General features: G+C 44.0%; 1 protein-coding gene and 1 long non-coding RNA gene across 9 annotated transcripts; one reads left to right on the top strand and one right to left on the bottom strand.

Annotated features, from left to right (window-relative positions):
- Positions 1–3492: 3492 nt before the first annotated feature.
- On the bottom strand, positions 3493–9936 carry LOC120023757 (abscission/NoCut checkpoint regulator-like). 7 transcript variants are annotated; one of them, XR_005472740.1, is made up of 6 exons: positions 9821–9936; positions 9654–9707; positions 9405–9558; positions 6408–6484; positions 4051–4217; positions 3493–3843 (listed from the first exon to the last, which is right to left on the bottom strand). XR_005472740.1 is itself a non-coding variant. In XM_038967851.1 (5 exons), exons 1-5 carry the CDS (start codon positions 9872–9874, stop codon positions 3795–3797), a joined length of 420 nt encoding a protein of 139 aa, XP_038823779.1. In that variant the 5' UTR covers positions 9875–9936; the 3' UTR covers positions 3493–3794. The 7 variants fall into 7 exon arrangements, 4 of the variants coding, with proteins under 4 accessions (XP_038823779.1, XP_038823777.1, XP_038823780.1 ...); XR_005472741.1 differs by lacking the exon at positions 9654–9707 and having other exon boundaries at positions 9469–9558; XR_005472742.1 differs by lacking the exon at positions 9654–9707 and having other exon boundaries at positions 9437–9558.
- Positions 9937–10272: 336 nt separating this feature from the next.
- Positions 10273–16470, top strand: LOC120023761. Of its 2 annotated transcripts, XR_005472744.1 has the most exons (4): positions 10273–10561; positions 10834–10865; positions 15127–15296; positions 15502–16470. It is a non-coding gene; the product is annotated as an uncharacterized LOC120023761 (long non-coding RNA). The 2 variants fall into 2 exon arrangements; XR_005472743.1 differs by lacking the exons at positions 10273–10561; positions 10834–10865 and having other exon boundaries at positions 14759–15296.
- The last annotated feature ends 5943 nt before the right edge of the window (positions 16471–22413 follow it).

The following is a 22413-nucleotide window of genomic DNA, read 5'->3' on the forward strand; positions in this document are numbered from 1 at the left end:
ATGAAACTGCATTCTGCCCCGCTCTCTGCCATATACTGACAGTAATCTAGTAAAGGTTTTCACTACAGAAACTCTCCTAAAAAATTCCTCTCTCCAACCTTTCTGAAACTGTGGCTGTCCTAATGTGAGTGGAGAACCCCTAGAGGGGTATGACAAAAGAGTGACAGTGTTATATAGTTGTGGGAGACGTAGGGAACATAGCAAAAAAGCTATCAGAACAAACTTTTTTTTATTTGTTTAATCTCTCATAAACACATTGTTTACATCCCTTAGATCTACATTGTACACAGCTACAGGAAAAACAACAATCCTGTCAGAGTCCCAGCCAAAGACTGATCATAACACAGACTATGCATCCTGCCAAAAGAAAACAAAGCCTTCACTAATCCTTTTATACTGGCTCCTCTGTGAGCCTCTAGTGAGAAGCTGAGTTGTCTGGGACCGTACATCCTCCCAAATAAGCAAATTGTGTTTGTGCGACGTGCATGAGTCTGTGTTGTTACCAACTCAACATCTATCTCAGTATCATGACAGTAAATATGAAATCTGCAAGCCATTTCAAGTGCGCTACAATTGAGGCAGCACATCAAATTGCCCAGATTACTTTATTTAATTGGACCAAAATCCAAAGGGTTAGGATGGGTAATGCTAAAATACAATAATGTTAAACATTTTGTTACAGTAAATTAGACTAACATCACAAATTAAATGTAAATCAATATTGGCAATACAGTCCACAAGTAATTGACTGATATTGATTGGATTACTGATATGTGAATGTCAAGTGAATCTACAACACAGTTACGTAGCTAATCGCAAGCATTAAATTATGCTAATGCAACCCCATAATGTTACTCATAGTATAGCCAATTAGAAGAAATCTATAACTATACGTGACAGATTACTGTGTATTACACTAGATTAGCAACATAATCAGGGTTTCTTCTTAGTCTCTTTGTAAGACAGGTACAGTGCATTTGTAAAGTATTCAGAACCCTCGAATTTTCCACATTTTGTTACGTTACAGCCTTATTCTAAAATAAATTGTATTTTTGCCCCTCATCAATCTACACACAATACCCCATAATGACAGTTTGGCAGGGCGGCCAGCTCTAGAAAGAGTTGGTTGTTCCAAACTGCTTCCATTTAAGAATGATGGAAGCCACTGTGTTCTTGGGGACCTTCAATGCTGCAGAAATGTTTTGGTACTCTTCCCCAAATCTATGCCTCGACACAATCCTGTCTCGGAGCTCTACGGACAATTCCTTAGACCTCATGGCTTGGTTTTTGCTCTAACATGCACTGTCAACTGTGGGACATTATATAGACAGGTGTGTGCCTTTCCAAATCATCTCCAATCAATTGAATTTACCACAGGTGAACTCTAATGAAATTGTAGAAACATCTCAAGGATGATCAATGGAAACAGGATGCAACTGAGCTCAATTTCGAGTCTCATAGGCAAAGCGTCTGAATAAATATGTAACATTTCTACAAACCTGTTTTTCGTTTTATCATTATGGGGTATTGTGTGTAGATTGAGGACATTTTTTTTATTAATCCATTTTAGAACAAGGCTGTAACGTAACAGAACTTGGAAAAATGGAAGGGGTCTGAATACTTTCCGAATGCACTGCAGGGTTGCAAAATTCTTGTAACATTCCAAAAATTCCCTGATTTTAGAGAAATCCTGGTTCGAGGATTACCGGATTTAATTGTTATTACCAGTGGAGGTAAACGTACCCAATTGTCATACTTAAGTAAAAGTAAAGATTAGGGATGCACGATATATCGGTAAACATATTGGAATCGACCGATATTTGTTAAAAATGCCAAAATCGTCATCGGCTTGATGTCTAGTTTAACGCCGATGTGCAAAACCGATGTCAAAGCTGACATGCATACCTATATAACTCAGGTAGATGACGTAATGCCGGCACAAAAAATATAGCGCTACACAGCATTCCTAACCTAGCCCACAATGTCTGCTGTGTGTATCGAGCAGTCATCAAGTCGAGCAGTCATTTGAAAGAGTAAGAAAATTTCAGCGAGACACCTCAAAGGCGAAATTCATTGCTCTTGAACAACAACCGTTCTGTCGTGGATGATCTTGGCTTTCGCAGACTGGTCGAGCACCGGTACACACTACCAAGTAGCTGCTATTTTTCAGATGTTGCCCTACCGGAGTTACACAGTATTGTTGAAACTCACATCTATGGGCGTCACTGCTATTAGCTTCACAAATGACATTTGGACCAGCGATGAGTCTGACAGCACAGTGTGTCGACGAGGATTTCGTACTGAGGAAAGCCGTATTGCATGCTCAAGAATATGCTGGTTCTCATATCGCTGATGACATTTCAATGGCATTTGAGAACGTGTTTGACACTTGGAAACATGAACACTCCTAGCTCCATTCAAACAACTGACTCGAGAAATAAGCTCAACTGCGTCTGCAGCAGACGTGATACTCTGTCATGGCATTGAAATGCCTGCTCAAGAAAAATGCCAACACAGACCGTTGGGTTAACTTGGAAAAGTACTCTACTAGAGGCTGTGAACAAGCGATTCGGTGACATTCTCTCTGAGCCTCTACTGTGTCGCCACCATGCTCGATGCTAGGTACAAGGACCGCTACTTCGATGCAGACAAGAAACAGGGTTTACGTGAAATGTTAGACACAGCTGGACAAGATGGAAATGGACAGTGACAATGCACACCGAGGAAGAGAGGCCACGGACAGACAGAGCTGAAACTTCACTGCTTGACATGTATGATGAAATCCTGGTTCAGACTGAAGAAATGGACAAGGAAACAGCACAGCAAGTAAGTGAAAGAAATAGGTATTTAATATGTTTTACTGGTAATGGGGACATACGTAAATGCCAACAAAATAACTTTTTGGTCAGTGTGTGTGAGTGTTTCAACTATTTAACTGTACTAGAATGCTTAAATGGCCGCTAAAATTTTAAACATTGGTTATCGGTATCGTTTTTTTTGGCAAGGAAATATCTGATATCGGACAAAAATGTCATATCGGTGCATCCCTAGTAAAGATACTTTAATGGAAAATGTTTCAAGTACAAGTGAATGTCACCCAGTAAAATACTACTTGAGTAAAAGTACCGAAAGTAAAAGTATAAATAATTTCAAATGTCTTATATTAAGCAAACCAGACTGTACCATTGTCTTGTTTTTAAGATTTACTAGGATGTCTAGGAGCACACTTCAACATTTCGGACACCACTTACAAACAAAGCAAGTGTGTTTAGTGAGTCTGCCAGATCAGAGGCATGAATTAGAAAAAATGTCTGTCCTGCTAAGCATTCAAAATATAACAAGTACTTTAGGGTGTCAGGGAAAATGTATGGAGTAAAAAGTACATTATTTTCTTTAGGAATGTAGTGAAGTAAAAGTTGTCAAAAATATAAATAGTAAAGTACAGTACAGATACCCCAAAAAACGACTTAAGTAGTACTTTTAAACATTTTTTTATTTTTTTAAACTAAAGTACTTTACACCACTGCTTATTCCCTCATAATTCCAGCAATCTCCCAACCAGGATTTCTGGAAAACCAGGGCACTTTGGGAAAGTTACTGGAATTTTGCAACCCTAAAGACAGGTAGTAGTGTTTGGATAAGCCTTCTCTTTGTAATCCTGCAGAATTCCAAGAATACTGTCCAGCCTCTTAAAAGGTATAGTACACATCTTTTAGAGTGACTCCAAGAAATATTGATGCCAGCCCCTGCAGTCTCACGTCGTCGTCCTCTTGTTTTTCTTAGTTGCCGTGTAACTACTGTAGCTGTGCGGTGCTCTTTCCTGTCATACATATCATGGCACTCCTTGGGGAAACGGAGAGCAGATGGATAATCTAACATACTAAATACTTCATACATGTGCTGCTCTGCAGAATGGCAGAAGTTTATACAAGATTTATCTAGGTCATGTTTAAAAAAAAACATGACAAGCACACAGGGACGAACTTCACTTTCTTGTAAATCATTGCATAGATATGTGGCCGTAGTAGTTGTATTAGTATTGTGCAGTACCTGAAGCAGCGGTTGCAGTAAAGATCCCCATCACAGGTGTGACAGAGGATGGAGGTGTCCTGGTTACAGATGCAGCACCAGGGAAGCTCATCCTCATCACTGTCTGAAGCCTGACTGGCCAGGGCAGCTGCTGGGGTCCTCGATGATGAACACGCTAGAACTGGTGTCTTAAACATAGATCAAACAAATATATACTTAATTGTGTGCTTTTACTGTCCGTTTTATTTGTGGGATTCTTTGGCTGTGTTTACACCGCCACCCTAAGAACTCAAATCTGATTTTATTTCAATATCTGATGTTTTTTTCTGACTGTTCTCACTAAGATTTTACATGTGACCCATATCCAATTTGTGCATTCACACTGATGTAGCCTTTGAAGTAGCACAGATGCAATGCACATTTACTGGCACTGTTTTGTTATTGGGAGTGGTTTTTATAGTAACATCAGGTTATGTGAAAAATAACACACACAAAAAACACGTAGGAGCAAAACAATATCTGATCTGAGCATCCAGACCCAGGTCGCATATGGAGGATCGGGATTGAGGTCCACATATGGAGGTGGTATGAATCGGAAGTCAAAATATCCGATTCCATGTGTTTTTTTTCCATTTACACAATAGGGACAAAATATGATAGGTATCAGACATGCAAATAATTGTCTAAAGACATGAATTGGGCTTCCTGTGTAAACGCAGCCTTTGAAGTGTATGTGTTCAAAAAGGACTGCATAATTATTACCTGTTTCTTGTGGGCAGCTGTCATTTCTGTGTTCTTTGGGCCACTGTGCTCAGGAGGTATGTTGTAGCCACTGGCCTCATCCAATGCAGCTTATTCCGTGAGCTGGGAATGAGTTAAAAACAGCAGCCTCTTGTGGTTATGAAAAGTAGCACTATCTAAAATTAGGTTGGGATGCATCCCAACCAGAGTATGTGAGCGGAGTTGAGCGGTTGAAAGTCCTGCTCATAGCTCATGGAGTGGTGCTTGCTCACGGCTCCGGGCACTCTATGTCCTTTCCTACTGCTCCACTAAAAACCACTCCAGGCACACAGGGGGAAAAAAACTCACTCTAAATTTTCTCCATTCATTAAAATCACAATTTAACCAACACCCATCTATTTTTGTGACTACCTGGACCTACCAATTGATTTTGAAGTATTGAAACCAAACCACATGGATTTGAATGAAAAGTAGTTGAATAAACATGAAAAGGTGAACGTATGAAGCAAACATAATTTCAAATAGGCTACATGTCATATTAAACAGCATATAAAGACTCTAAATGGGTCAGGAGCCAGACAGGGAGCTTAAGAAAGAATGAAAATGAATTATTTAGGGTATATTATTTCAAGGCTATAGCCTACAAAGAAATACACAATAGGCTGGTAGGGACATAAAGCGTGCAGCATTTAAACCACATTTCGTTGTATTAAATCATTAGTCAATAAATTGCGCATATAGGCTGAGACTTACTTAGAATTAAATACAAATTAAACTAAAAATGACTTAAAAGTGCATTTGAATTCATTTTTAGAAGTCAATGGTGCTTGGCAAGGCGGCCAGCAGCGAAGAATATCTTCTCCACACTTGCAGAGCCACTGGGGATGCTAAACACCCTTTTGGCCACTCTTGCCAGGCAGAGATGCAGATTTTTATATATATGTAGGCCTAAAGGTTTTTAGGCAAAATAACCCAATCCAAACAGAAAGCTCATTGAACGTTGAAATATGCCAGGCCTAATGGACCACAACGATGGCCTATTGTATAGATAATAGAACAAAAATGAATGAATAGTTTGAGATCAGATTTTTTCTTTATAAATACTTTGCTACAATGACAGTTATCTACCCACCTCGTTCCTTTCTTTTAGCATGTGCACGTAGTAAGTACATCATCATACTTTGGGATAAATTTATTTTCAGATTCCACAATGATTCTTTAGTTGTGGACACTACATCACCACACTCCCTGTCTTGCTCTTGGTCCTCATCTTTTTAAGTCACGTTGATTTAGCACCTGTGTGTTTCATCAGTTTCTTTATGAAAATATTTAGTGAACTCCATGACAGTAGCTAAAGCAAAGGGCTATAGCAGCACACAAGTAGACTACAAATGCATGCTGGGCCTGGCATGCCCTGAGCTCGTGAAGTGAGCGCTACTGGAGCGAAATTGGAGCGGGCGAGAAGGCCGACGCTCCAGCCATTGGGAATCTCGCTCCACACTCCAGTCAAATTGGGCACGCTCCACTCCTAGCTCTGCTCACATACTCTGATTGCCACCATGGGTAGGAATGTAAAAGAACAAAGGCTCCTTTGAGATAGTGCATATTCAAAGTAGGTTCTTCTTTTAGTTACGGACCTTTTTCAGTATCCTCGTCATGGCCTCTTCCTCAGTCTTGTCCTCGCTGTCAAGGTGTTGGAAGTCCTCCATGGAGTCTGAAACACAACACGACAGAACACTGTTACAGCACAACATTAGAAAACATGTCACAACACATATGACATCACCTGGTTGTTGGGTGTCTATGGCAATTTCCTCTAACAAATGAGTGATCAGATCATTGGCTGGTGTACCTGCACAGAGCCACAAAACTAACTTACTGCAACAATCGGGCTTCATTAAATGTTTTAATTTTAAATGTAACCTTTATTTAACTAGGCAAGTCAGTTAAGAACAAATTCTTATTCACAATGACGGCCTACACCAGCCAAACCCGGACGATGCTGGGCCAATTGTGCGCCGCCTTATGGGACTCCCAATCACGGCCGATTGTGATAGTCTGGATTCGAACCAAGGTGTCTGTAGTGACGCCTCTATCATTGAGATGCAGTGCCTTAGACCACTGCGCCACTCTGGAGTCCAGACCTGAAGGATTTGGATTCAGCATGAATATGAGGTCAAACAGCGGCAACACAGCAAGTTTTAGTCTAATATGTGTAGTCTAAAGCTGGGACTCACAGGTGGAGGGGCTTGGGAGGGAGGAGGTCTTCCCTGTAACAAGGCTGCCAGGCGGTCCTCCATCTCCCCTGCAAAGGGCACAGGCTCGATGGGAGCCTTCAAAGGCAGCCAGACGAGATTCAATAACTTTTTCTGACGGGATGGACTCCAAACAAAAGGTGGGCACAGGTATACGTTCAGGTATCAGTAAAGATATAGCCTATTGGTACATCGTGTGTTAAGACAGTGCTCAGTGCTGCTGAGTGTTCACTTCGTTTAGTGTCAGTTTGTTTAGTGTCAGTTTGTCCTTTATTTAAAGGGGGAGATCAAGCTGTTATAGGCCTATTTCTATTTTGCCCTGTTTATCAAAAGTGTTGGGAAAACTTGTCAATAATCAACTGACTGGCTTTCTTGATGTCTATAGTATTCTCTCGGGTATGCAATCTGGTTTCCGCTCAGGTTATGGATGTGTCACTGCAACCTCAATGATGTCACCAATTGCCCTTGATTCTAAGCAATATTGTGCTGCTATTCCATTCCATTCTTGTGGGCCAGCTAAGGAGTATTGCTGTCTCTGGCCTGGTTTGCTAACTACCTCTCTCAAAGAGTGCAGTGTATGAAGTCAGAAAATCTGCTGTCTCAGCCACTGCCTGTCAATCAAGGGAGTACCCCAAGGCTCACTCCTAGGCCCCACGCCATTCTCAATTTACATCAATGACATAGCTCAGGCAGTAGGAAGCTCTCTCATCCATTTATATGCAGATGATACAGTCTTATACTCAGCTGGCCCCTCCCGGACTTTGTGTTAAATGCTCTACAACAAAGCTTTCTTAGTGTCCAACAAGCTTTCTCTACACTTAACCTTGTTCTGAACACCTGTAAAACAAAGGCCATTTAGTTTGGTAAGAAGAATGCCCCTCTCCCCACAGGTGTGATTACTACCTCTGAGGGTTTAGAAATTTCACCTCATACAGTACTTGGGAGCATGGCTAGACGGTGCACTGTCCTTCTCACAGGACATATCAAATCTGCAGGCTAAAGTTCAATCTAGACTTGGTCTCCTCTATTGTAATCGCTCCTCTTTCACCCCAGCTGCCAAACTAACCCTGATTCAGATGACCATCCATATAGATCGGCTGGTAAGGGTGCTCTCGAGCGGCTAGATGCTAGATGCAGACCTCATCCTCCACATACAACACCCGTTCTGCCAGTCACATTCTGTTAAAGGTCCCCAAAGCACACACATCCCTGTGTCGCTCCTCTTTTCAGTTCGCTGCAGCTAGCGACTGGAACGAGCTGCAACAAACACTCAAACTGGACAGTTTAAATCTCAATCTCTTCATTCAAAGACTCAATCATGGACACTCTTACTGACAGTTGTGGCTGCTTGTGTGATATATTGTTGTCTCTACCTTCTTGCCCTTTGTGCTGTCTGTGCCCAATAATGTTTGTACCATGTTGTGTTGCTACCATGTTGTTGTTATTATGTTGTGTATGTAACAGTATAACTTTACGTCGTCCCCTCGCCCCGACACGGGCGCGAACCAGGGACCCTCTGCACACATCAACAGTCACCCATGAAGCGTCGTTACCCATCGCTCCACAAAAGCCGCGGCCCTTGCAGAGCAAGGGGAAACCCTACTTAAGTCTCAGAGCAAGTGACGTAACTGATTGAAATGCCACTAGCGCGTACCCGCTAACTAGCTAGCCATTTCACATCCGTTACACTCACCCCCCTTTCAACCTCCTCCTTTTCCGCAGCAACCAGTGATCCGGGTCACGGCACCAATGTAACAGTATAACTTTACGTCGTCCCCTCGCCCCGACACGGGCGCGAACCAGGGACCCTCTGCACACATCAACAGTCACCCATGAAGCGTCGTTACCCATCGCTCCACAAAAGCCGCGGCCCTTGCAGACCAAGGGGAAACCCTACTTAAGTCTCAGAGCAAGTGACGTAACTGATTGAAATGCCACTAGCGCGTACCCGCTAACTAGCTAGCCATTTCACATCCGTTACATGTAGCTACCATGCTGTGTTGTCATGTGTTGCTGCCTTGATATGTTGTTGTCTTGGGTCTCTCTTTATGTAGTGTTGTCTCTCTTGTTGTGATGTTTGTCCTATATTTATATTGTATTTATTTTTAATCCCAGGCCCCTGTCCCCACAGGAGGCATTTTGCCTTTTGGTAGGCTGTCATTGTAAATAAGAATTTGTTCTTAACTGACTTTCCTAGTTAAATAAAGGTTAAATAAAAAATAAATCAATAAACTTATTAACCCATCTGTACTCATTTTTTTTGGTAGTTTCCAGGAGAGGACCATCTTGACCCATTATTTTGGTTTTCTCCAGTGACTAAACATTCAGTGAGCAAGCAAAACCAGTCCATCAAATATCATGATTACTGCATAGTCCTACTGCTTTCGTGCAAAGCTACATCATAACTCCACCGTGCGAGATTCACATGACATTGCTTGCAGACCTTCTGCTGGGTGTTACCAAAGCTAGGCAAAACTGCGTTGAAAGTCAGGCAATCCGAGCAAGAGGAATGACCGCAGTTCTTACTGCCCAACTGTAAAGAATGACAGTCAAAACATAAAACAAGACGTTTAAACCTGTACCAGATGATTTGACAATGACATGAAGTAAAAAATATATATATTTCACCTTTATTTAACCAGGTAGGCTAGTTGAGAACAAGTTCTCATTTACAACTGCGACCTGGCCAAGATAAAGCAAAGCAGTTCGACACATACAACAACACAATTACACATGGAATAAAAATATCCAACTACAAAAACGTAAAATGAGTAGGGTAGGGGGCACAAACAAACCTCCTTCCTGAAGAGAGTGAACTTTGATGAACAACAATAACAACGGTTGTCCATTTTGCCGCATTTAGTAATTATGTTTATGTTTCTAAGACATCGCTCACTGTCTGTACCGGAAGTTGTTGGTATAGTCAGTGAGCGCGCAGGAGCCATATGACATGGTAAATGTAGTCCTAATGTTGAAACGTAAGGGTACTTTTGGGATACGGGGTGGAGTATTATATTTGAGGGGTTTTAGAGTCCGCCGTAAATAATTGACATTTGATAAAAAATTGTTTTCATTTTTCAAACTCGTTTTTTGTTTAGGATTACACGTTTGAACACGTCATTGGGCTTGACCATCCAATCAGCGTTGTCCAAATTTTCTCACGGTTCCGTTCAAAATTCAAAATATACAGAGGAAGTGAAATTATGCTGCATTCAGAACAACTGGGAAATCGAAAAAACACGAGGTTAAATCATGGCGTCAGTGATCTTTAGGTCGTAAAGTCTGAGCTCTAGGGAGAGACCTGAGTTCCCGAAATTCATGACCATTCAAATCGATTTTTCCCAGTCGGAACGATTTTTTTCTCCGAGTTCCCAGGTGTATTGAACGTACTGAGGTAGGAAGTCTGAGATTTCCGAGTTTCCAGTTGTTTTGAACGCGACATGAGCAACCAGCAGGAAAAAGGACAAGACTTAGTGTTATTGAACTATGGCAAAACAAAAATAGTAAATGAAATATATAGCTATTTACTAAACAGGGTAAGATCTCTTTGATATAACGTTAGCCTAATACAATTTGTAAACCCAGCTTTGTAGTAACGTTAACTAGCTACTATGGCTAATAATGCTAACGTTAGCTAGCTGTTTTATGTTGTGTAGCTAACTTGCTACTGAAGCTAGCTAGTTAAGTGCTTTTGCAAAAATGCTATAATATCGGAGAGACCGCAAGGTTTACAAATATCCGCTGTCGAAAACCAAATGCAAGTCTAAAATCAAGTGGAGAATGTCTTGCTTTTTTTTTTTTTTTACAGTGGACAAATTGCCTGATTGAGCTGATGAGAAGGTAATAATCATTTCAACGTCATAGGCGAAGGTATACATTACAAAGATCTATATATAACTAACCCAATATAGTTAATCGGTGTCGTTTACAATGGGAACAAATGAAGCAAGTAGGTGGGCAAAGTGAAGAACGTGCTAGCGAGATCCTATTGGCATGTAGCAAGTATTTGCATAAATGTCCTGTGACGTGTGTGCACAAACTCAATTCGACATTGCACTCCTAAACAATGCAATTTAAAACGTTGGCAAAGCTTCAAGTCTATAAAACCTATTGCACTGTGTTCGTAACAGATGCTAGATTTGGGAACAGAAATGTATTGATCAGATGTTTCATCAATGAGAAAATTATCAGAATGTCTGCCCAGATTCACCCAAATTGTGTTCGAATACTCATACTAACTGTACTATTTGTGACTAAATTGAGTATGTAGTATTCTTATTGGTCACAGTATGGATATAGTTAGTAAGCCAAAAGTTCCAGGATGTCAAACTAAATTTGCCAAAATACTTTAACACCCAGCGTTGAATATGGTGTCATTAAATTGTTGCCAGCAGCAGTCTCCAACTTTTTGGATAACATGAAAACAGCCTAACCAGCTCTGCTAGGGCGAGCAAAATGGTCGGAGTGAGGTGTCATTTGTGTCTGGAAGTAAAAAAAAAAAAAAAAATGTCTGGAAGTAGCTAGCAAGCTAACAAACGACGTTAGCCAGTTAGCTAGGGTGCTTGACTGCCGTTGTGAGTCGGATTAACCCTACTCCTTGGCCAGAGCGTCATGAACGCTCTGAATTTACTAACGGATAATCTGACAACGCGCTGAATTTACGAATGCCAGAGGGCACTCCAGTTACACTGGACACATGAAACACTTTTTTTCTGATAACTAGTTCATTGCATCTGCCGTGGAGCCCAGTTTCATAATATGACCATATTTCCCAGCTGCTTGCCATCGTTTTGAAGTAATTGCAAAAAAACACCTTAATTTAGGGCATTTTTCACCCTGCCAACTCCTATTAGTTCTAGTGAGCACCGTGGCACCAACTCGCCTTCCGAACGTTCTATTCCCAGTTTATTGTTCTACGTCACAATGCCTGCTTCGCTATTGTTGGCAATGAGACCTGCTCACATTGTTTATAGTTCAAATGTGAACAACAACAAAAAATTACTCATGGAACTCTGAGGTCGTTCCATTGTTTCCTGTAGGGGAAATATAGGCATGTCTGTCTATTTCGCCAAATATCTCGCAATGTGTATATTTCGATTTTTTTCAAGTCAGACGTCATTTTAATCACGAGACTCTCCTCTTTCTAATTATGTAAGTCTGGGCAGCGAGCTTGGATGTCATCAAATGCTAGCCCCAAAATACTTTTTGCCCTTGGAACACTGAGCTCCCCCCATTGTTTTCCTATGGATATTTCGCCAAATGTCTCACAATGTGTATATTTAGATTTTTTTTCAAGTCGGGCACCATTTTATTCAGGAGAATTTCCTCTGTTATTATGTTAGACTGGGCAGCGAGCTCATTTGTCATCGATCACTAGACCAGAAATAGTCAGTGTTCATTTTTCCCCTACTTTCTCATTACACAGATATAAGCACAGTTGACACCATCGAGGTGCGGATGTTTACTTCTACACAAGTCGTTTTTTTCCAGTTTCGTCCGGCTAACAGATTGTAATTGTAAAATAAAAAGGGATACATTTTTTGGTGCCATTTAGGCGAAATGGAATTCTAAGCATCACTCTAGTCAAAACAGGCTCTGCGAAAATTTGATTCCATTAATTTGCTATGGCCTCGTGCTAGTGTTCCAGCTTAGCCAACGTCCTTTTGCTGTTTTTTAGCCTTGCGTGAATTTTGACTCATTCTATTGTCCAGCCTACTCCAGATTGAATTTACGAACACACCCGAAGTCAGAAAATGTATAGCAAGACTGAAGTTGCATAGCAACAGCATCAACTTCCGGCAGACAGGCGAAGCGCTAGTACACTCAACTGAAAGGATAATGTTTGTTTACAGTATACTAAAATGAATTTATAGTATGTAGTGTATATACTCATTAAGTATGTAGTATACAGTGTTACTATGGGTATTCGAACACAGCTCTAGTTCCATCCTCTCACACTACCCCCAACTGGACTTCCTCTCACTACCATATTTGGGTGTGAGAAAACGTTCCAAGGGATGCTTCAGCTTTATAGCCCATGTGATTTGTCTGGGTTACCTTTTCTGTCTGTGTCATAGCCTTAACTGGTGGTAACTTGTGGAATAGACACTGACTGGAATGCAGTTTTAACCAATCAGCATCCAGAATTAAACCCACCCATTGTATAATGCGTGACACCTTGCTTGCTACTTCCTTTGTAAAGCATTACAAGTTGTCCAAGATGTCATTGAGTGGCTTTACATTGTTTGTGTTTGTCTGAACATCAGACTGTTAGCATAGTTACCAGCTGGCATGTCTTCACTGACATTTTCTACCTCTTCCTGACCCAGTGTGTAATACCCACATGTTTCAAGCAGACAACCGTAGTCCCTGTGCCCAAGAACACCAAAGTAACCTGTCTAAATGACTGTCGCCCATAGCACTCACATCTGTAGCCATGAAATGCTTTGAAAGGATGGTCATGGCACACATCAACACCATACATCCTGGGCCCACTCCAATTCGCATTCCGCCCCAACAAATCAAATCAAACTTTATTTGTCACGTGCCGAATACAGCAAGTGTAGACCTTATAGGGAAATGCTTACTTACAAGCCCTTAACCAACAGTGCAGTTCAAGAAGAGTTAAGAAAATATTTACAAAATAAACTAAAGTAAAAAATTATAAAAAGTAACACTAACATAACAATAACGAGGCTATATACAGGGGGTACCGGTACCGAGTCAGTGTGCGGGGGTACAGGTTAGAGGTCATTTGTACATGTAGGTAGGGGTGAAGTGACTATGCGTAGATAATAAACAGTGAGTAGCAGCAGTGTACAAAACAAATGGAAGGGGGGGTCAATGTAATAGTCTGGTGGCCATTTGATTAATTGTTCAGCAGTCTTATAAGCCATAAGAAGCTGTTGTGTTGTGAGCAAACTTAATGATGGTGTTGGAGTCGTGTTTGGCCGCGCAGTCGTGTGTGAACAGGGAGTACAGGAGGGGACTAAGTACACACCCCTGAGGGGCCCCTGTGTTGAGGATCAGCGTGGCAGACGTGTTGTTGCCTACCCTTACCAGGATCCAGTTGCAGAGGGAGGTGTTTAGTCCCAGGGTACTTAGCTTAGTGATGAGCTTCGTGGGCACTATGGTGTTGAACGCTGAGCTATAGTCAATAAACATCATTCTCACATAGGTGTTCCTTTTGTGTGGAGTGCGATTGAGATTGCGTCATCTGTGGATCTGTTGAGGCAGTATGCGAATTGGAGTGGGTCTAGGGTATCTGGGAGGATGCTGTTGATGTGAGCCATTGCCAGCCTTTCAAAGCACTTCATGGCTTCCGACGTGAGTGCTATGGGGCGGTAATCATTTAGGCAGGTTAACTTCACTGCCTTGGGCACAAGGATTATGGTGGTCTGCTTGAAACATGTAGGTATTACAGACTCAATCAGGGAGAGGTTGAAAATGTCAGTGAATACACTTGCCAGCTGGTCTGCGCATGGTTTGAGTACACGTCCTGGTAATCCATCTGGCCCCGTGGCTTTGTGAATGTTGACCTGTTCAAAGGTCTTGCTCACATCGGCTACCGAGAGTGTTATCACACAGTCATCTGGAACAGCTGGTGCTCTCGTGCATGCTTCAGTGTTGCTTGCCTCAAAGCGAGCATAAAAGGCATTTAGCTCGTCTGGTAGGCTTGCATCACTGGGCAGCTCGCGTCTGGGTTTCCCTTTGTAGACCGTAATAGATTTCAAGCCCTGCCACATCCGACAAGCGTCAGAGCCGGTGTAGTAGGATTCAATCTTAATCCTGTATTGACGCTTTGCTTGTTTGATGGTTCGTCTGAGGGAGTAGCGTAATTCCATATAGGCGCCCAGATTAGTGTCCCCCTCAGGCGAGCAATACCTCGAGCCTTCTTAAATATTAGACATCGCGCACCAGCTGTTATTGACAAAAAGACACACACTCCCACCCCTCGTCTTACCAGACATAGCTTATCTGTTCTGCCGGTCCATTGAGAATCCCTCCAGCTCTATGAAACATAAGATATTACAGTTCTTAATGTCATTTTCGTAGGATAATTGTAGGTCATCAATTTTATTTTCCAATGATTGCATGTTAGCAAGTAGAATTGATGGCAGTGGGAGTTTACCCGCTCGCCTACTGATTCTGAAAAGGAAGCCCGATCTGCGTCCTCTTCACGTAAATGATGGGGATCTGGGCCTGTTCCCGGGAGAGCAGTATATCCTTCTCGTCGCACTCGTTAAAGGAAAAAGCTTCTTCCAGTTCGTGGTGAGTAATAATAATGCCTGTGGCTGTTCCCAAAGCAAATATCTGTTTTTCTATTTAAAGAAATGTAGATCTATCAATAAATGATTTTTAAACGGGGTGACTAAAACCCAGCAGTAACCCCAAGGTGTATTCATGTGGCATCGTTTGTGTCTTCTCCAGTTGTGTTCTTAAGGTTTTAGTTATTTGTTCTGGCACCTTCCTCCAGGACACTGTAAGATCAACCCAGCAGTGAATTCGGTGTTGTCTGCACAAAAGCCCTGCAGGGATGAGACTCCTCTGAAGTGACTGCAGCAACAGCAACATCAGCAGCAGGAAGAGGGGAAAGCTCAGAAGCAGAGCATGTATTGCAAGGACCTGTTGCTCAGTGTCGCCTCCGAGTTCTGCTTTTAGGAACTGAGGGCAGAAAGCTACCACCAGAAGAAGGCCTTGGAGTCAGGGGGCAGTGTCAAGGAAGAGCAAGGTGGCTCTGGTCTTCCAAACTGACACCTTTCCACCTGGACATTGACATGACATTTCCATGTTCAGATTGTTTTGTATATAGAAGGTAGCAGACTGTCAGTATCATCAGTTATGTCTTTGTTGTCTTTCGTCATGTATGTATTTTACTGTTTGTGATGTGTATATATAAACTGCAGTTGGTACGACATAGGTCTCACCAGTCATAGCCATAGATCACTATCTAGGCTCTGGGCCACACAGTATCCCAGAGGGAAAAATCATCTAATGTAATTGGATTGAAAAGAGTTGTGTGAGAAAATGGTGCTATGATTTGAGAACTGAAATACTGGTGGTTGTTGTTACTGCATATCCTTGGATATTCTGCAATAATTGGCAGTTGAGACTGTTCTGTAATTTTTTTTTTTTCATGGCAATTCACTATAAAACTGTATTCTACATTTTACATTCATTCCACTAATCCATTATGTTTGGAAAAGGGCTTTAGATAACATGCCATGTTCCGTCTGGTTCCTCTCTCCATTATTTCTTTGTCTTCTTCACGTTACCTCTTAGGAATTAAACTTTCAGTACACCACGTGGTGAAGGCAGGGTGTACCAGGGTGTACTTGTCCATGACAAGGCTCAATTCACATTATAGCTGTCACTGCTGTATATATTGGTAAAAATGTCCCCCCAAGGCCATGTGGTGATAGTGTTAAATAAATGTGAAATAATGGTGATGACTCCTGTGATAATCTTTGCCTGATTAACTGGAGCCTGTCGTATAAGTCACTATCAGTAGAGGGCATGCAAGAGGAGCTCTGGATGGGAGAGGTACTGCAGACCACGAAGTTAAAATATGGGTTACTTTGCATGTTTTTCATCTGATAATGTTATTTGAACCTCATTGAATATGAGAGCAAATAGTATACTGCTCTACACATGTTCTTGCTGAAAGCTAAAGTTGTAAACAACAAAAAACGAGCCGCACCATAAACTATCTCAGTTCACCATATTTAATGCAGCCGCTTGGATATCTTAAGTATTCAAATGTAATTATTCCATTCTCTAACTGGAGGGTGTTATGTTGTATTTTTCTGTTATGAAAACTGCCAACAATGATATAGCTACTTGACGTATTGTATTACAGCCAGAATCTTTATCGTTAACTGTGCTGGGCCCGGTTTCCCAAAAGCATCTTAAGGCTAAGTTCATCGTTAGAACCATTAAGCTAAATGGTTCGAACAATGTTTTTAACGGAGCTCAATGGTTCTAACGATGAACTTAACCTTAAGATGCTTCTGGGAAACCGGGACTAGATTTTCTTAATTGTTGTCCAATGAGGTTCAGTCGGTCCCCACTGGTATAGTTAACAATAAGGCCAGAGGGGGTGTGGTTGATGGCCAATACAGCACTTAGTCGTGGTATTATGGCCATGTACCACTAGGGCTGGACATTTTGGGGAATATTCAGAGGTGGAAACTTTCTGTGGGAATAAATGGAAATATATGCAAATTAATATTAATACAATTTAAATGTAGAGGTTTTTTGCATTGGATATATTTACCATATCATATGGAGACAGAAACATAAACATTTTACCTTATCATAAGTAGACATATTTACAAATGATTAAATCCTATCAATAGAAATTTTAAAAAACGATTTAGTTACGAATTGAACTTTATTTAAATAGGTTGACTCTTCACATGGGATGATTTCACTGAACAACAATATAAAGGGAATATGTCAAATGTGAAATGATAGTCTAGAAACTAAAGCTTTGATTCTCTTCCTCTCTTCTCCCTGGACCTCCTCAATGTCCACCTCTTGAACAGACTCTGAGGCCTCATCTTCACTGTCACTTTCCAACCTTGTTAAGGATGGCTCGTTGTCAGGCTCAAAAACCCTCAAATTTGCCAGGATGGCTACCAATTTTTCAACCCATGTATTGGTCAGCCTGTTGCGTGCTTTGGTGTGTGTTCCCAAACAAGTCCCTTACACCAGGTGGCTGATGAGATATGTTGGCACGACTGCCATATTGCATCTCCATCCCAAAGCCCTTGCTTGGAAGTGTACTTCGACCAGACTGCCAAGAACATTGCCCTCATCCATGCCAAGGTGGCGAGACACGGTAGTGATGACAACATAGGTCTTGTTGATCTCTGCCCCAGACAGGATGCTCTTGCCAGCATACTTGGAGTCCAACATGTACGCTGCGGCGTGTATGGGTTTCAGGCAGAAGTCTTCACGCTTTTTGATGTATTTCAGAACTGCAGTTTCCTCAGCTTGGAGCAACAGTGAAGTGGGCAGGGCAGTATGGATTACTTCTCTTACATCTGCAAGCAGAGTCTGAACATCAGACAGGATGTCATTGTCTCTCAATCCGTGCAATGGCTACTGTTATAGTTTTCAGGAGTTTCAGGCTGCTTACCACTCTCTCCAAAAATACATCATCCAGGAGGATCCTCTTGATGGGGCTGTCCATATCGGCAGAATGTGATATGGCCATTTCTTGGAGAGACTCTTTCCCCTCCAGGAGACTGTCAAACATGATGACAACACCACCCCAACGGGTGTTGCTGGGCAGCTTCAATGTGGTGATATTATTCTTCTCGCTTTGCTTGGTGAGGTAGATTGCTGATATAACTTGATGACCCTTCACATACCTAACCATTTGCTTGGCTCTCTTGTAGAGTGTATCCATTGTTTTCAGTGCCATGATGTCCTTGAGGAGCAGATTCAACCCATGAGCAGCACAGCCAATGGGTGTGATGTGTGGGTAGGACTCCTCCACATTAGACCAAGCAGCCTTCATGTTCGCAGCATTGCCTGTCACCAGTGCAAATACCTTCTGTGGTCCAAGGTCACTGCTTTCAGCTCATCTCTAATGTAGAGACCGGTGTGTCTGTTGTCCCTTGTGTCTGTGCTCTTGTAGAATACTGGTTGAGGGGTGGAGATGATGTAGTTAATTATTCCTTGCCCACGAACATTCGACCACCCACCAGAGATGATTGCAATACAGTCTGCTTTCTCTATGATTTGCTTGACCTTCACTTGAACTCTGTTGAACTCTGCATCCAGCAAATGAGTAGATAAAGCATGTCTGGTTGGACGGGTGTATGCTGGGTGTAACACTTCCAGTGGTGGAATAAAAGAGTCAGGTGCAGAGAGCAGGAATATCTTTAACAAGTGGATGTTTATTTCCTTATAGAAATAACATATAATACGGCGACGCCACACAAAACACCGGGCGCGTAAAGAATATTGTCCAAGGAAAAATGTAACATAGAAATCCACTCCTGAACACCACCAACACGAAACAGAAAAAACAAGCCCGCACAAAAGTCAGCGGGCAAACTGGGTTTAAATAACCCCTAACCTAAACACACAACAGGTGAAACAAATTAGACAAACTCAAAGGAAAACAGAAAAGGGGATCGGTGGCAGCTAGTAGACCGGAGACGACGACCGCCGAGCGCCGCCCGAACGGGAAGAGGCACCATCCTCGGCGGGATTCGTAACAGTACCCCCCTCCCGACGCGCGGCTCCCGCAGCGCGCCGACTCCGGCCTCGAGGACGACCCGGAGGGCGAGGAGCAGGGCGCTCCGGATGGAGGCGGTGAAAGTCCCTCAAGAGGGACGGATCCAAAATGTCCCCCACCGGTACCCAGCATCTCTCCTCCGGACCGTACCCCTCCCAGTCCACGAGGTACTGCAGGCCCCTCACCCGGCGTCTTGAGTCCAGAATGGCTCGTATCCTATACGCCGGGGACCCCTCGATGTCAAGAGGGGGAGGAGGGACCTCCGGTACCTCACCTTCCTGCAGGGGACCAGCTACCACCGGCCTGAGGAGAGACACATGAAACAAGGGGTTAATACGATAATAAGAGGGAAGTTGTAACCTATAACACACCTCGTTTATCCTCCTCAGGACTTTAAATGGCCCCACACACTGCGGCCCCAGCTTCCGGCAGGGCAGGCGGAGGGGCAGGTTTCGGGCCGAGAGCCAGACCCTGTCCCCTGGTGCGAACACAGGGGCCTCACTGCGGTGGCGGTCAGCGCTCCTCTTCTGCCGTTCACTGGCCTGCTTAAGAGAGTCCTGGACCGCTCGCCAGGTCTCTCTAGAGCGCTGTACCCACTCCTCCACCGCAGGAGCTTCAGTCTGGCTCTGATGCCACGGAGCCAGGACCGGCTGGTACCCCAGTACACACTCGAAGGGCGACATGTTCGTTGATGAGTGGCGGAGTGAGTTCTGGGCCAACTCCGCCCACGGGACGTACCTCGCCCATTCTCCTGGCCGGTCCTGGCAGTACGACCTCAGAAACCTACCCACCTCCTGGTTCACTCTTTCCACCTGCCCATTACTTTCGGGGTGATACCCAGAGGTGAGGCTGACCGAGACCCCCAGACGCTCCATAAACGCCCTCCATACCCGGGACGTGAACTGGGGACCTCGATCAGATACGATATCCTCCGGCACCCCGTAATGCCGGAAGACGTGGGTAAATAGAGCCTCCGCAGTCTGTAGGGCCGTAGGGAGACCAGGCAATGGGAGGAGACGACAGGACTTAGAGAACCGATCCACAACGACCAAAATGGTAGTGTTCCCCTGAGATGGAGGAAGATCCGTCAAAAAATCTACCGATAGATGAGACCATGGCCGTTGTGGAACCGGAAGGGGTTGTAACTTCCCCCTCGGTAGGTGCCTAGGAGCCTTACTCTGAGCGCATACCGAGCAGGAGGAGACATAGAGTCTCACGTCCTTAGCCAAGGTGGGCCACCAGTATTTCCCTCTAAGACCACGCACTGTCCTCTCCACCCCCGGATGACCCGAAGCAGGTAGTGTGTGAGCCCACCGAATCAATCGATCACGGACATCAAGCGGTACGTACCTAAGGCCAGTCGGACACTGGGACGGCGCAGGTTCTACCCTCAACGCCCGCTCGATGTCCGCGTCCACCTCCCATACCACCGGAGCCACCAGACAAGAGGCGGGAAGGATGGGAGTCGGATCGATGGACCGGTCATCCGTGTCATAGAGACGAGACAGCGCGTCGGCCTTAGTGTTGAGGGAACCTGGTCGGTAAGAGATCGTAAATCTAAAACGAGTAAAGAACATGGCCCACCTCGCCTGACGCGGATTCAGTCTCCTCGCCTCTCGGATATACTCCAGATTGCGATGGTCAGTCCAGATGAGAAAAGGGTACTTAGCCCCCTCAAGCCAGTGTCTCCACACCTTCAGGGCTTTTACCATAGCTAGTAGCTCCCTGTCCCCCACATCATAGTTCCGCTCCGCCGGACCCAGCTTCTTAGAAAAGAAAGCACAGGGACGGAGCTTCGGTGGCGTACCCGAGCGCTGTGATAGCACGGCTCCAACACCAGCCTCGGACGCATCCACCTCCACTATGAACGCTAATGAAGGGTCCGGATGCGCCAACACGGGAGCCTCAGTAAACCGTGCCTTCAACTGGTTGAAAGCTCCCTCTGCCTCGGCTGACCACTGTAGACGCACCGGCCCTCCCTTTAGCAGTGAGGTAATGGGTGCCGCCACTTGGCCAAAACCCCGGATAAACCTCCGGTAGTAATTGGCAAACCCTAAAAACCGCTGCACCTCCTTTACCGTGGTTGGAGTCGGCCAATTACGCACGGCGTTAACGCGATCACTCTCCATCACCACCCCTGAGGTGGAAATGCGATAACCCAGGAAGGAAACGGCTTGTTTGGAGAACACACATTTCTCAGCCTTGACGTATAGGTCATGCTCCAGCAGCCTCCCAAGGACCCTGCGCACCAGGGAGACATGCGCGGCGCGTGTAGCAGAATAGATCAAGATGTCATCAATATACACTACCACACCCTGCCCGTGCATGTCCCTGAGAATCTCATCTACAAAGGATTGGAAAACGGCTGGAGCATTCTTTAACCCATACGGCATGACGAGGTACTCATAGTGGCCTGATGTGGTACTAAACGCTGTTTTCCACTCGTCTCCTCCCCGAATACGCACCAGATTATACGCACTCCTGAGATCCAGTTTTGTGAAGAAACGTGCTCCGTGGAATGATTCCACCGCCGTAGCGATGAGAGGTAGCGGATAACTAAATCCCACTGTGATTGAATTTAGACCTCGATAATCAATGCACGGACGCAGACCTCCCTCCTTCTTTCTCACAAAAAAGAAACTCGAGGAGACGGGTGACATGGAGGGCCGAATGAACCCCTGTCTCAGAGCTTCCGTGACATATGTCTCCATAGCCAACGTCTCCTCCTGTGACAAGGGGTACACATGACTCCTGGGAAGTGCAGCATTCTCCTGGAGGTTTATCACGCAATCCCACCGTCGATGAGGTGGTAATTTGGTCGCTTTCTTCTTACTAAAAGCGATAGCCAAATCGGCATATTCTGGGGGAATGCGCACAGTGGAAACCTGGTCTGGACTCTCCACCGAGGTGGCACCGATGGAAACTCCCACACACCTACCTGAACACTCCTCTGACCACCCCTGAAGAGCTCCCTGTCTCCAGGAAATGAGGGGATTGTGAATGGCTAGCCAAGGAACCCCCAACACCACCGGAAACCCAGGTGAATCAATAAGGTAGAAACTAATCTGCTCCCTATGATCCCCAAAATAACCAAAAACATGTGACCGACAGGAAGCTCTGGGTGAGTCTTGTGCC

The sequence above is a fragment of the Salvelinus namaycush genome, chromosome 28, assembly GCF_016432855.1.
Source record: "Salvelinus namaycush isolate Seneca chromosome 28, SaNama_1.0, whole genome shotgun sequence".
Taxonomy (NCBI): Eukaryota; Metazoa; Chordata; class Actinopteri; order Salmoniformes; family Salmonidae; genus Salvelinus; species Salvelinus namaycush.